Below are 14,565 nucleotides of genomic sequence, written 5' to 3'. Positions count from 1 at the left end.
ATAATAATTCCACATTTCTACCATTTACTGTAGAATAAATCTCACACTTTGCACTTTTCCTAACATTTCCTGCTTCCCACAATAAAAGTAATCTTGGACATCAGTACCTGATCACCCTAATGAGAATACCTATCAATTTCAAAATTCCACACATGGATACCTTCAGCCAATGATGACTTATTTCCACTACACACATAATTAACATTGTCAATCTTTCCAGGCAGAGGAGCAATAACATTAATGTGGTGTATAAAATGTAACTTACTTTATTTCAGGAGTCTTTCACGGAAGTACAGAAATGAGTTCTTTCCTAAAATCCCACTCAAGTATTTATATAAGCAAAATCAATGAAAATACACACAAAGTTAAAACTGTTAGTATAAAAATATGCAATTTCCAATTTCAACATCCAAACAGTTCTGCAAATAACAGCATTTACTCAATAGAGCAAATAAAGTCAACAGCACATTGAAAGTGCAACAGTCTTATATGAATATATACAAGTTGCCATCCCATCAAAGGCATCTAACGCCAAGATAAATGGCTGAAAAAAAATGTGCGTCAAATACTTGGAGGCTAGCAACAGGAGTAACAGTTAGTAAAAAGGCAGCAACCTAATTTGCATTAATCTACATGGTGCTGCTGGCAGATCTAATAGGCAATAACAGGTACGCTAGGCACTTCTATGTATATTTAGGTAGATCTCACTTGGCAATCACTCTTGCCCAGATTTGTGATCGGCATAACAAGGGATTCCAAGCCATTTCCTCACGGATGAGTCCATGAGCTGATGGACGCCATGGTCAATTGGCGAGACAATCAAGGGAATGCAAGCAATACCTACGGCCGTCGCAGTCCATTTGCGAGTGATTTTGGGCCATTTTGTAGTCTTCTTGAGCAGGTACAAGGTGCCAGCACAAACCCTGTTGATGGTAAAGCCAGGAATTATAACCGACGCAAGTCCTTGCCACACCACTGTGTCCACAGCAACTTTTGCCACCTCAGATTTTCTTATAATGTCATCAGGGAATGGACGCTGAAAAAAATTAATAATTCAGACTTAAATTCTTTAGAATGAAGTAAATAGATATTACTCACATAACAATATTGATCTTCAATACAAACTAATCATATGAAGTTGAAATACACTAAAAGAAACCCTCCATAAACATGACAACACTTTCCAAAAAAAATGAAGCCGTTTTATACATATGTAGTAAGCAAATTATATTCATCTCACGGCCAGCACGGAAACAGAGAAAAATGGAATAGGCTATTGAGAAATGACTTACAATAAATTTCCTATCGACACAGCTCATTAGCTCTGAACCCATAAAACTTTCAGATGCTACAGCCACGAAACTGTAATTTACAGAAATTGCATGGCATTTAAGTGTTTCACGTTTAATTTTTTGTTCAGCATGTCACCTAAATTATCAAACAGAAATTCCAAACAAACTCTCAACTTTACTTCAACCTTTCCTCTGACCATTTCATCACATACTGTAGGAATATTAAAATCTTTGGCGCATTAGGGTGAAAGTAATAAAAACAGAAGAACTGCAAGCACCATATTGGCCATTTGACTTTTTTTGTTTTTTTACTGCTCATACTTCAAGAGACTAAATGATTTTGTTTTCTCCTTATGTTGAAGTTTTGGGTATTTTATGTGTATCACTTTAGTAAATATTAGTGGACACATATATGTAATACATGAGGACCTGGTGCAGCAGTTTGGCTAAGACCAAATTTTCCATTTGTCACAACCATGAATCTCTTCATTATGTACTTACAGGCTAGTACTCTCCATTATGTGTTTAAATTATCATCCCCCATTGATTATTTCAATGGATATCAGCATACATATTCAAATTTACTAATTGTATACATTTGTTCATAAAAACAATACTCAGTGAAAATAGAATTTCTGGCATTAAACGTCAGAAGAATAACGTTAGATGAGCTAGCTGGATGCAAATAATGGTCATGTCAAGTCAAAGCTATTCTTGACAGTTGTAACTTGTGAGAGGCTGTTGAAAGTGGGTTGGATGAATATGATTTGGGGAACGCATTTGCCAAAGAAAAGAAAAAAATGCTCGAAGCCTTAGCATTTATTGAGAGAACCATAGAAGATTCCCATTTGGAGTATACATATCAGAGAATGCAAGAGAGGCAACCTTAAACACCCAATTTTGCTAGAGAAATCAATTTCAAAAGGTAGTTATGATGCAGTTCCTTCTTCGAATGTAGAGATACAACAAACTACAGTGACAGAGAAAATTCGTAAGCTAACAAGTGCTCTTCGCTTACTTTCATCAATGGGGCTGACTGATTTTTCTAACCAAACTTTGGCTTTGGTTATTTTAATGGGCCAACCGAAAGAATCCTTTCCCTTGGGCTACAACCTTGTCGCGGTGGAAAGGCTTGTGCGTTCCTATGACCCCTAAAGCTGCACTGGCGGGATTCATTCTAAATTATTCCCGGTAGGGCCACCCATGCCAGATAGGTTGAAGGGTAGGAAGGGTAGGAGCCAGATGAAAGGTAGTCCACGTGATGGTGCCACGTAAAAAACACTGTTGGAATGGAAGTGGGAAACCCTACCAACTATCTCTTCCCTGAACACATGGAGTACAACCAAATGAGCCTCGGAATCTCATCGCCCGGGACCCGTCCGCAAAGGGCGGGTGTCGGGCACGGCAGCGAAGTCGGCAAGGTCCTCGGGGTCGCCAACATGCGAAATCCTTGCAGAGACTTATCATCATCAGCAGCAGCAATGAAGAAGGAAGAAAAGAAGACCAAGAAGATGGAGAAGAAGTCGGCTGTAAATGTAGGGATGTGGAATGTGATGACTATGATGAGGGCGGGGAAATTAGAAAATATCAAAATGGAAATGGATAAAGAGAGGATCTTAGGATTATGCGAGGTGAGGTGGAGGGATGGGGGACTATTGGAGTGATGGTTATCGGTTTATATATAGTGGTGGGGAGGAAAGTCAGCGAGGGATAGCTTTAGTATTAAACGGGAAGATGGGTAAGCGTGTGGTAGGTATAGACCAGGTAAGCGATAGGATTCTGGTGGTACAAATTGAGGCGCGGCCCACCAACCTTGTGGTGGTCCAAGTTTACATGCCCACTAGCAATCATAGGGAGGAAGAAATAGATGAGGTGTATGAACAGCTCGAGGAAATAATTAGAGACACACCGGGTAAGAAAAATCTGGTAGTGATGGGGGACTGGAATGCCTCAGTCGGGGAAGGGAGGGATGGAAACGAAATTGGAGATTTTGGCCTAGAAATACGGAATGACAGGGGAGAGAAAGCAGCAGAATTTTGTAGGAGAAACAAATTATTCATCACAAACACGTTGTTCAATCATCATAAAGGGCGAAGGTACACATGGAAAAGCCCAGGGGACTCGGGGAGATATCAAATAGACTACATTATGGTAAGACAGAGGTTTAGAAATAGTGTGAAAAACTCGCGCAGTTTCCCTGCAGCGGATGCGGATTCGGACCACAATCTAGTGCTCATGAAATGCAATGTAAGATTTAAAAGACTTATGAAAGTTAGGAAGGGGAAGAAATGGAGCGTAGAAGCCCTGAAGGGGAGTATGAGAAGAGAATATCAGGAACTAGTGGACATTAGTATACGGGAGATTGAAAGTACTAAGACTGTTGAGGAAAGATGGGATAATATTAAAACGGGAATAGTCAAAGCGGCGGAGAAGTCAATTGGTTACGTTGACAGTAGAAGGATAAAGAAGCCGTGGATAACGGAGGCAATGGTAAAAGAAATGGAGGAGAGGAGGAAGTGGAAGAACGTGGACACAGAACAGGGCAAAAGAATGTATAGAGAATTGAATAATCGATTACGATGTGAAACTAAGAGGGCAAGGGAGGCTTGGTGGAAAAGACAATGTGAGGAAATGGAAAAGTTCCAGAAGGATGGAGAAGTAGATGGAGAAGTTTGGCACGTTGTACGCCAAAGTTAAGTCACTATCGGGTGGTAAAAGAGGACAACCCATGTCTAAAATTAAGGCTAAAGATGGGAGGATGCTAACCGAGCGAGAAGAGGTACAGGGTAGGTGGAAGGAATACATGGAGGACCTGTATGACGGAATGAACAGACCAGAGAGATTGACTCTAGAGGAGGAAAGTGCAGTGGAGGAGGATAATCTTGGGCCTGAGATATGAGACGCGGAAATAGAGAGGGCACTCCGTGATATGAAGGCTAGGAAAGCAGTAGGCGTGGACAATATCCCGTACGAGCTTCTGAAGAATCTAGGGAAGGAAGGTAAGAAAAGGTTTTTCGAACTAGTGCGCAGGATCTATGAGGGATGTTGGCCCGAAGATTTCGTGAAGACGGTTTTAATTCCGCTTCCGAAAAAGAAGAAAGCTGTGGAATGCGGAGATTATAGAACTATCAGCCTAATATCACATGCGGCGAAAGTGGTGCTGAGGATATTGAACAGACGAATGGAGGCGAGGGCAAACGAGTATTTGGGCGAAGATCAGTTTGGTTACAGAAGAGGGAAGTCAACTCGTGATGCAATAGCAATAATGAGGTCCCTCGTGGAGAGGAACCTAGAATATGAGCAGGACATATATATGCGTGTTTCGTGGATTTTGAGAAAGCGTTTGATAGGGTGAACTGGGTTAACACTAGAACTACAGATGGCGGTGGCTTAGCTTTAGCTTAGTGGTTATTTCTCCGCCCTGACTAAAATTTTCCGAATTCTGACCTGAAATTTCGAGACTATTCATTTTTGACACAAAATAACGATTAGCGATTAAAATAGTTCTAGAAAATAAAATAGTATATGCTTTCCAAAAAAATCGCGAGAAGTCAAAATGACTCCATTGGTAGTTCTAGTGTTAAGTTAATGGATATTCTCAAGAGAATAGGTGTAGATTGGAGGGATAGACGACTGATTCGTAATCTGTATACGGCCCAGACTGCGCAAGTGAGGATAGCGGACAGAGAATCTGGGTGGGCAAGCATTGGCTGAGGTGTGAGGCAAGGCTGTCCTCTATCGCCGCTGCTCTTTAACGTATACGCTGAAGAGATGGTAAGGGAAGCGTGGGACGAGTTAGAAGCTGGGATAAAAGTGGGAGGAATGATGTTCAAATCAGTGAGATTCGTGGATGACCAGGCGTTGATTAGCCAGTCAGCGAGGGGGCTTCAGGCTCTAGTGGATGCGTTATACGAACGTTGCGAGGAGTATGGGATGAGGATTAATCACAAGAAAACTAAGGTTATGCAGTTTTGTAAAGCATCACATGCAAGGAATGTGAGACTCAAGATAGAGGTGGGTGGTGAAAAACTTGAGCAGGTTGAGCAATTCAACTATTTATGCAGTACGTTAGAGGAAAACGGATACAGTAGTAAGGACATAAGGAAGAGAATAGCATTAGCGAAGGAGGCGTTCATGAACAGGAAGGAGCTTCTGAGAGGATCGTTGTGTAAGAGTTTAAAGAAAAGGTTAGTGAAGAGTTTGATTTGGAGTGTAGCTCTCTAAGGTGCGGAAACTTGGACACTGAGGAAAGAAGACGAGAGAAGATTGGAGGCATTTGAGATGTGGGTGTGGAGAAGAATGGAGAGGGTGAAATGGACGGAGAGGAAAAGAACGATGAAGTGCTGGGTATGGTTGGCGAGGAGAGGCAGCTTTTAGATGAGATACACAGGAGACAGAAGGTATGGATGGAGTTAGTGCTTAGCGGGGAGGGGATGTTGAAAATGGTGTTGGAGGGTAGAATGTTGGGGAAACGAGGGAGGGGAAGGAAAAGAATAGGATTTTTAGATAGATTGAAAGAGAGTAGGCCTTACAGTGAATTAAAGAAGGCAGTGCTGGAAGGAAAGGGAGGCTCCCTGATCACTTCTTGAATACTCCATGGAAACCTACCTTAATCGTTAGAATACCATAATGAATAATAATAACTGAAAGAATTTAATGATTGGGTGAGGCCGGTAACCAGGGATACAAAACTCTGTTAAATACATCTTGCCAGTGCTGAGGGCTGAGGAAGCTAGGACTAAAATGAACAGGGACGATGAACACGCCAACCAAATATTGGAGGGATACAAGGCTAAGAGACAGCATCCCAAGTTCATGTCCAACCCTGGAATATAATGTATTTAAAGTAAACTAACCCACTACTAAAGTACTAAATGCTAATGTGAGAGGTAGTTTTCTGCACTACACTTGTGGAGAAAACGGACATTCACCGTCCGGGTGCATTAAGACTGATGTGATGGTGCATAACAATGGACTGTTTCAAGTATCACTTTGAGAATGAACAAACCTGGCGACGGTGACTTCAAGAAAAATTTGCAGAAATCCAAGAACAGTGATGCTAGAGTAGAAATGAACAATGATGAATGTCAGAACAGTGAGAAACTGGGCAGCAGCACATCAGAGTGAAATACAGAGCAATAGTAGAAGCCTTGGAAGGGGCTCAGTCTTGTATGCTTGGGAGAGTGTAGAGATGCAAGTCAGAGGACAGAGGTTGTAATGGCCCACAGAGAGAGTTGTTATAGAACTTTATAGGCCAGCTGAAGGGACAGTGGAGGTGGGCAAAAGGTAGAAAATCTCAAGGGAAGGGAGTGGGATCCGTGACAATGAAACTGAGGGATGAATTTGGTGGATGGACGGAGCACTTCAAGGAGGAACATATATTGGATACTAGATGCAAGCGGCAATCTAATACATATCAGCATTAAAAATGGACAAGAAAGGGATTACATTTATTATTGACAACAGGAGTTTCTGAGCATTTCATACAACCAATGAAAATCAAGAGATTTTTTAGTACCACGACGTGTACGCTTTTTTTTGTAGACGCTAACAAACCAGAGGAGTCATTTGAGAGGCCATCGTCAATCAGTAAGGGGGCACTTCAGAGAGGTTGATCAATTTTTCGAAAGAAGTTGGAGAAACCCAATTTGCTGAAGTTATATTTTGAAAATCGTGGTGCAATGTACGTGAGCTCTATTCAGTTTGTGTCAGATAAAACCAAGCACTTGAAGAGAAAATATGCACATATCTATTTCTTAAGGAGCTAGTCAAAAATTGATGGGTTGTTTATGTTTTATCATTTCCTAATTAGTTTGTGAATAGTTTAGTTAATTACAGAAAATTTAATTGTATGATAAAGGTAGGTGTTATAATGAGTAAATATTGGCCTTTTTCATAGTGTCATTCATTAAATATTTGTTGTAATCGTTGTGAAAATACACGTAGCTATGAGTCAAGTGCTAAATAAGTTTGAGCAAGTGTTTTTTTGCAACTGGAGTTTCACATTTTAAAAAACAATATTATTTGCTATTGTTAATTGCACGGCAATTGATCAATCTGTACTGTTCAATCAGATAATCGGTTATGGTTTTATGACATTTCTCACATGTTTACCCTTTGTAACAGATCATGTTATACATTCTTTCTTCCTTGTCTATAGTACATTTTTCCACCACAATACTAGTCTTTTATTCTTTTGGATCACTTGGGATAGTACTTCTAGAACATTTTGTGCGATTTTAAATGAATAAGATTTGAAGAGCTTGAAACACCCAAACTTCCTCACCATTATGCCATGGATTCCCTTCTTGGCCAATAGGGTGGATTACTATTACTTATATATTGCCTAAATAGAAATAATATTACTCCTGGAGTACCCATTTCATGCTCTTAGATTTTCGAATGATGATATCTATTTTTCGCGATTAAACAAAAAGTGAAAATTTACAAGCACGCGAAAACACGACGGCTAAGTAGGAATGATGGGAAAAGTCCGTGTGACATATTTCTGGTTTCAGCTGCCGCCGTGTGAGGTGACCTTGAGACGAGACTTGAGCACTGATACGACGCAGGCTGCTAGCAGGTAGCAGAGTACCCTGCTAGCTGGTAGCGCTTGGCTTAAATATGGATTATTACTACCTTATCAAACGAAGGAAACTTCCCAACCTTAGACAATTTTAATAAGTGATTATTAAGAGATGTTTCCCTGAGCTCTGTGACTCATGCATGCATTGGTAATCTCAGACGATGTAAAACTCCTATCCTCTCATGTAGAAACTAGGTCCCTCTGACATCACGTGGAGTGGAATCGCATGGGTGCCAATCTGGCCTTTTTCAAATGAGGTTAAAATTGACCATTAACATTAGTCTAAACTGGGATTTCTAAAACCAAATAATTTGTATATTATGAAAACCGTAACGATGGGTAACGAATAGCAATCAATGCATTTCGTTTTCTTTGATGAAGGAAACTACCCTATTGTAGAAATTAGGCAGGCGGCAGTTTCAGATGCAGCAAAAACATTGTGAATACTGAGGGGGAATTACAATGTAAGCACTGAGTGCCTGTAAAATAGTTGTAACTAATAAATAGAAGCCAAATATTTATTGATTATTTAGCTTTCTGTGGAATGGAAAATCTACCCACATCATGGGGCCAATTACGAACCGCTCACCACATGCAGTGAGACTCCTAATACTGCGATGTACCATCTGGAAGTGCATTCACCACCCCCAAGCAATTACAAGTGGCCGCTGGTCATAGCCACACCACGGCTTGGGGGTCAGAGTGACATGATGGCCAGATACCCTGCCTTAGTGACTCCAACCCCTTAATAGCAGACGTTTATCTTTTTTCGGTTCGAGCTGGTGTTTTTAAAGCAAAATATCTGACAATAGAGACTCAGAAGACCTTATATTTTGTATTATTTATAATATTAATATCCGAGTATGCGCATAAAATATAAAACTGGAGCAGTGAAAGCAAAAATTTTATATTACCTAAATAACATAGTTGTAGCAGCCTGAGCCACAGACATTGGAGGTGGATACGTTGATAGTAAGTATCAATGGCACTTCATTGATAGTACGGCATTTCGTTGATAGTAAGTATCAAAGGCACTTCATTGATAGTACGGCATTTCGTTGATAGTAAGTATCAATGGCACTTCATTCTTTTATTTAAATAGAAATTTTTTTATGTTTTCCAATGTCCAATATAACTTTATACACAATAACTTCATTCATTTCTTCATAGGTAACTACCAGAAAACTCATTTTATAGGACTACATTTGTTTGTATTGTAAGGGGAATACAACTTTTGCTCGCTGCTTGGAGAATTCTACAAAATTGTTTTGTGCCAAAATGGTGTTATTTTCAATGTGACAACTCTCGCTAATCTACTGCTTATAATCACAGTGCCAGTAGTTGTATTACACAAAGTTTGATAAGGTTGAAAAATATCTGCCAAGGATTGTAATTATCAGTGTTCCATTGTGATTGGTTTGTAAACAGTGGTACATATTACGCTGTCGAGAAATGTTTGACATTAATGTAAAAATTGTCAGTGGCATGTTTACTTTCATTGTTTACTGTAGAGATGGCATTTCAGGATCAAGTTCAAAGCTATGTGTGAATTTTTTTAATTCAAGTATATCAACCATATTGTAACATAATGCTGACCTCGCCATGTTTTCTTTTACAACCTCATGGTTTATGATAACAATAAGGGACCCACCATATTGTGAATTTTGAGAATAAACATTAGACCTAAGGAGTGGAAGCGTTGGCAACAAAAGGGAGTAAGAGCAAAAAGACAGCACGCAATTGCAGATCAAACCATCGAAGAGTACGGTCATGCAAAGACAGCACGCAAATAGCATTGTAGATTAGTCCCGTAGAGTGAACGGTCTGGCAAAGACAGCACGCAAATATCTTTGTAGATGAAACACTTGCAATGAACAGACATACAAAGAGAGAGCACGCAAGTTTTTGGTAGAGGGAAGTTCCAGGGAATGGCATCCTGCAAGACATAGCTCACGTAGAAAAGGAGAATTGACAAAGGAGCTGGAATTAAGGAGGGGAAGGGGAGAGTTTACAACAGGACGAGACCCAAAAAGCTGAGGGCCAGCCAAGGACAAACACCACGCAGGCTGAGAGGATTTTCCAGACCATAGAGGGACGAACCTACCTGTGTCGTCGATTCATTGTGTTGTAACTATAAACTTTTATTTTCATATAACATACAAGAAGCCATAAGTCAATAGGTTTCAATTGACCAAAAATTAAGTTTGTGACTGTGTATCAATTAAATGGATTTTGTGAAAAGTTTAAGCGATGAAGTGTGTCAAATAATTAGACAATACACTTAAAATAAGGAGTGATTATTCATAAACCAAATTTTTATGTAAATTAGAATATACAGTTGGTCATGACCTAAGGGTATAAGGAATTATTTTGATTATTTAAATTGTCTGTAAAATGAATATCATTTTGTCAAGAAAATTGCAAACATATCTCTAAACCTGCAATGTTTCATGTATTTTCTTCTCTGATGAGCAAGCTGGGCAAGTAATTAAATTATAAGGTAAGAGAAGATATCGCAATAATGATTTCTTTCCAGGTAAAAGAATCAATAGTTTTTCGTGTTACATGTTTATCCACAACGTGTGACATTTCGCGCATTAATTTGTAATAATACCTTTTATATTTTTGGCTCCCACAACGTGAGACATAATACAAAGTAGAAAAACAAAAAATTTTCTTGTTACAGTATTAACAAATAGTAGTGAGAAAAGTCATGTTTGCCACTTGCATGGGTTAACGTAAAGCTTTAAATCAGTGAATAGAGAGTAGTTTTAATCATAAGGAGCTCTACGATTGTGAGTTATATGTGATGAATGTAAGAATGATAGTGACTTTCATTGTTTGATGAAGCATTTGCCTATTTCCCATTATTTTTAATGGTGTGAGCTTTTATATCATTAGTAGATTTTTTCTGGATTATTGAAATACGTTGTGGCTTGTGTGTGTTGGCAGCGGCACCAACTTACGACCTCGCATTTATGCTGTGGGCAGACTGTTTGCTGGGACTGTGCATTTGTGAAACCAAGAAAATGTTGAAACTCTGACACATTTTCATGAAATAAAAGTTTCCTCTAACAATAAGTGCATATCTTGTGTTTCTTTAACTCTCTATTGCTTCTCATAGATAACAGCCTAAAAGTTATTTTTCATTAATTAAGAAAGTGCCTTTCATGTGCTTTCAGAATTGGCATCAGGGCCAAAATGCTATGGATTTTTCTAGATTGGGTAAGAACTGAACTAGCAAAGCATCAAGATCTTAATTCCTTTTAAGTTATTTTACAGCGTTGATGAGTACTTCAAGAAAGTCAATTATTCTCGTGCATTGGTCTTTCTTAGCATTACATTAACTAAGGATTAATTGAACATTTGCGATACATTTTGTGGTGTCTCTAAAATAGCTTATATTTCAATTTCATAACTTCCCCCATATTAATTACCTTAATCTTTTGAATAGAGTGGAGAAAAATATCAAGCTGCATGATCTTTTTCTCCACTTAAAGCATTTTCAATGAACCGCACAAGAATAAAGAACAATGCGTACAGTCAAATGCAAAATAATCAAGTCTGAGCCTCATTGACAACTAACTAGGTATGAAAACTTACTTTATAAGTCTTTCGAGATTTGTCAAACGTATCTGCGGCAACGTACGTAATAGCTACTCCGTAACTGGCGTGCACCCATAACTTCTTCACCAGTGGTCTGAACGCTTCACCGATCTCATTGGCATAGCCTGAAAAGGAATGGAACTATAACTAAAATGCCGACAATGGAAGATATTTTACAATAACATATTTCTAATCACCTAAAAGCCTAACGGGAGTGTCTCTAAAAATATCTGTTTCCTTTTGGGTGCTCATGTTGCAATTCTGAAAAACGTAATCAATGCAATAAGATATCAATGTTACTCGAATAACTACGACAACAAGCGCTAATTCACAAAGTCATAGCCCATGCAACTTCGCACCTATTTCCTTTAATTCACCGGAGTAGGCAGTGCCCACTCTACAATTTCAGAGCAATATACCAAGCACCATTACCGCGCTCCTACCATTTTGAATCGCTATTGTTAGCAATCGACATTCGATGATAGATCGGATTCAAGGTTCTTCTAAAACTTCTTGGATCGGATTATCAGATAAAGCCACAGCTCAACGGCTCAACCGCTCAAGCGCTCAACACTGTAATTCTGCAATCGCAGGTAGCCACAAATCGCAGCGCTGGCGTGTTGAGCTATGTCGATGTATTACAGCGATAGGTAAGATCGATTTAATATGAATCGATGGTACAGAACTCAAAATTGTGGTGAGATATGTGTGTGGAAATGTATTGTTTGTGTACGTACTTAAGCACTTGGTTTTCTGCTGATATTCGGAATTTACTGTTACCCGTGAAATGAGCTCTATGAAAATCTTTTTTCAGTATTTTAGTGTTCTTCGTCCAGTGCATTTCCAGCCCTTGTGCACATATTCCTGTGGCGTGCCATTTCCTCGACGGTTTTACTGGTGATGTTTTGACTTTTTAATTGATAGGAGTAAACAATACCTTTGCCTGGCCAATTTATTGAAGTGGTGCTGTTATTCGCTGATTTTATTTGCGTGACAAGATTTCCTGTTAGCCATGGAAGTCGGAGCCGGTGATTCCCCGTGTTTAGGTCCTAGATGGCAAAATATTAAGAAAATATTGAGAAGGGTTGGGCCTTTTTGTCATCCAGATTTTGACGTAAATTCTAACACGTATGAATTTCTGCAGAAAGTGAAGGTTTTGGTTATTGGTGCCGGTGGATTAGGATGTGAAATTCTGAAAAATCTTGCATTAATGGGCTTCGGTAATTTGCACATCATTGATATGGACACCATTGATTTGTCGAACTTGAATCGTCAATTTCTATTTAGACTTAAAGATGTTGGTCGACCAAAGGCAGAAGTGGCCTCGGAGTTCATCAACAAGAGAGTGTTTGGTTGCCATGTCAAACCGTATTATAATAAAATTCAGGACTTTGATCAAGACTTTTATCGGTCTTTCAATTTAGTAATTTGTGGATTGGATTCCATTGCCGCCAGACGATGGGTAAATGGAATGATGTTGTCACTTCTTGCGTGTGAAGGTATGGGCGACGACATAGACTTGTCGTCAGTCATACCATGGGTTGATGGTGGAACTGAAGGCTTTAAAGGAAACTGCAGAGTTATTTTACCTGGACTCACTCCCTGTGTTGACTGTACCATTGAATTATATCCACCGCAGACTACATATCCTCTATGTACTTTAGCAAATACCCCTAGACTCCCAGAGCATTGTGTGGAGTACGTGAAGTTAGTGCTGTGGCCGAAAGAAAACCCTTGGGATAGCAATGCTGTCCTGGATGGCGATGACCCGATGCATGTCAGTTGGGTTTACGAAAAATCAGTGGAGAGAGCTAGTCAGTATGGCATTTCTGGACTGAATTACCGACTCGTTCAAGGAATCATAAAAAATATCATTCCTGCCGTGGCCTCTACAAATGCTGTAATCGCTGCTGCGTGCACTATGGAGGCGTTCAAACTTGTTACCAATTGTTGTTTGCCGCTTTCCAATCAAATGATCTACAATGATGTGGATGGCATTTATTGTTATTCATATTCTATGGAAATGAAGGAGGATTGTGTTTCGTGCAGCAGTCATCCCAAAGAGGTCGAGGTGAAGGCAGATATTACTCTGAGTGATCTCATTAAATATTTGTGTGAGTACCCCAGTTACCAGTTTGTCTCTCCGGCAGTCATGGCAAACGTTGGGGGCAAATCAAAAACTCTGTACATGCCTAATATCCCAAGCATTGAAGCAGCGACTAGGGTGAATCTGAAGAAAACTCTCGGTGAGCTTGGGCTAATGAATGGAAGCGAAATTGCTGTTGCTGACAAAACATCGCCCAACACTGTCACATTTTCGTTGAGATTTACTTCAAAATGAGTTGTACTCATATCCCGAAATATTCCTATTTTATTTTTATTTCCAGTTTTGAACTCATTCACGAGTTTAATGTTATAGCTGCTGCGCATTTTGTTGTGTGGATCTTGTCTTAGATTTGAAAGTCATCAAATATTTGTCATTCTTGCGTGCATCAGCTTCCTCGGTATGTGTTTGTCTAGCAACAGATATATTCCTTTGGCTCCTAAAGCTTTATTTATCTGGTTTTCCTGTCTATGCATCATCAGAATGAGAAATTTTCACTGTGTCATACGGTAGGGTACTCCTATTATGTATTTAGGCTACATACCTTCATTTATCTTTCTGTGTTAATAAATGTTGATTTAAAAAAACTGGTTTTATCCTTGCATATTGGTGTGGTAGGAATTTTAAGTGATTTGGTGGTACTTGATGCTTCATTTTCATTGCTATTCTATTTTTTGTCTTTATTCCTCTTTTAGGCATTTCTTTAAAGTTGATGATCCTCTTTGTCACATGTTTAAATTAATATAGGGTTTAGGAAGTAAATGTTCCGATTTTCATAATTTGTTTTGGTTGGCAAATATCTTATCGGGTGAGGGGGCAGAATTAAAGCTAGTGGGGATGAGGAGAGGAAATGTTTCTCAGCCTGTAACTTTCACATGTTCACCAGTCAGATGAAGAGAGGCATAGCTTAGAACATTGGAAATTCAGTCACTCTCAGTATTCAATTGTTTAAACCTTTGTTTAGGGTACCACAAATA

General features: G+C 39.3%; 2 protein-coding genes across 5 annotated transcripts; one reads left to right on the top strand and one right to left on the bottom strand.

Moving 5' to 3' along the window:
* Nucleotides 1–250: 250 nt before the first annotated feature.
* Nucleotides 251–12,031, bottom strand: LOC124155381 (mitochondrial fission process protein 1). 2 transcript variants are annotated; one of them, XM_046529151.1, is made up of 4 exons: nt 11,928–12,031; nt 11,682–11,745; nt 11,482–11,609; nt 251–1,036 (listed from the first exon to the last, which is right to left on the bottom strand). In XM_046529151.1, the coding sequence occupies exons 1-4, from the start codon at nt 11,928–11,930 to the stop codon at nt 716–718; spliced, it is 516 nt and encodes a 171-aa protein (XP_046385107.1). In that variant the 5' UTR covers nt 11,931–12,031; the 3' UTR covers nt 251–715. The 2 variants fall into 2 exon arrangements, with proteins under 2 accessions (XP_046385107.1, XP_046385108.1); XM_046529152.1 differs by having other exon boundaries at nt 11,844–11,959.
* Nucleotides 12,032–12,045: 14 nt separating this feature from the next.
* On the top strand, nt 12,046–14,064 carry LOC124155380 (NEDD8-activating enzyme E1 catalytic subunit-like). 3 transcript variants are annotated; one of them, XM_046529150.1, is made up of 2 exons: nt 12,046–12,134; nt 12,299–14,064. In XM_046529150.1, the coding sequence occupies exon 2, from the start codon at nt 12,497–12,499 to the stop codon at nt 13,823–13,825; it is 1,329 nt and encodes a 442-aa protein (XP_046385106.1). In that variant the 5' UTR covers nt 12,046–12,134; nt 12,299–12,496; the 3' UTR covers nt 13,826–14,064. The 3 variants fall into 3 exon arrangements, with proteins under 3 accessions (XP_046385106.1, XP_046385105.1, XP_046385104.1); XM_046529149.1 differs by having other exon boundaries at nt 12,098–12,181; XM_046529148.1 differs by having other exon boundaries at nt 12,124–12,213.
* The last annotated feature ends 501 nt before the right edge of the window (nt 14,065–14,565 follow it).

The sequence above is a fragment of the Ischnura elegans genome, chromosome 3, assembly GCF_921293095.1.
Source record: "Ischnura elegans chromosome 3, ioIscEleg1.1, whole genome shotgun sequence".
In the NCBI taxonomy this organism is placed as follows: domain Eukaryota; kingdom Metazoa; phylum Arthropoda; class Insecta; order Odonata; family Coenagrionidae; genus Ischnura; species Ischnura elegans.
The sequence above is the reverse complement of the archived record's forward strand: the minus strand, read 5'-3'. Positions and strand labels throughout refer to the sequence as shown.

What these genes read in the sequence shown, in the direction of transcription:
- LOC124155381 (XM_046529151.1), bottom strand. An exon ending in CACTCCCGTTAGGCTTTTAG is followed by an intron (nt 11,610 to 11,681) that starts GTGATTAGAAAT and finishes ATTCCTTTTCAG; the next exon opens with GCTATGCCAATGAGATCGGT. An exon ending in AATCTCGAAAGACTTATAAA is followed by an intron (nt 1,037 to 11,481) that starts GTAAGTTTTCAT and finishes AATTTTTTTCAG; the next exon opens with CGTCCATTCCCTGATGACAT.
- LOC124155380 (XM_046529150.1), top strand. Translation starts at nt 12,497, where the DNA reads ATGGAAGTCGGAGCCGGTGATTCCCCGTGTTTAGGTCCTAGATGGCAA.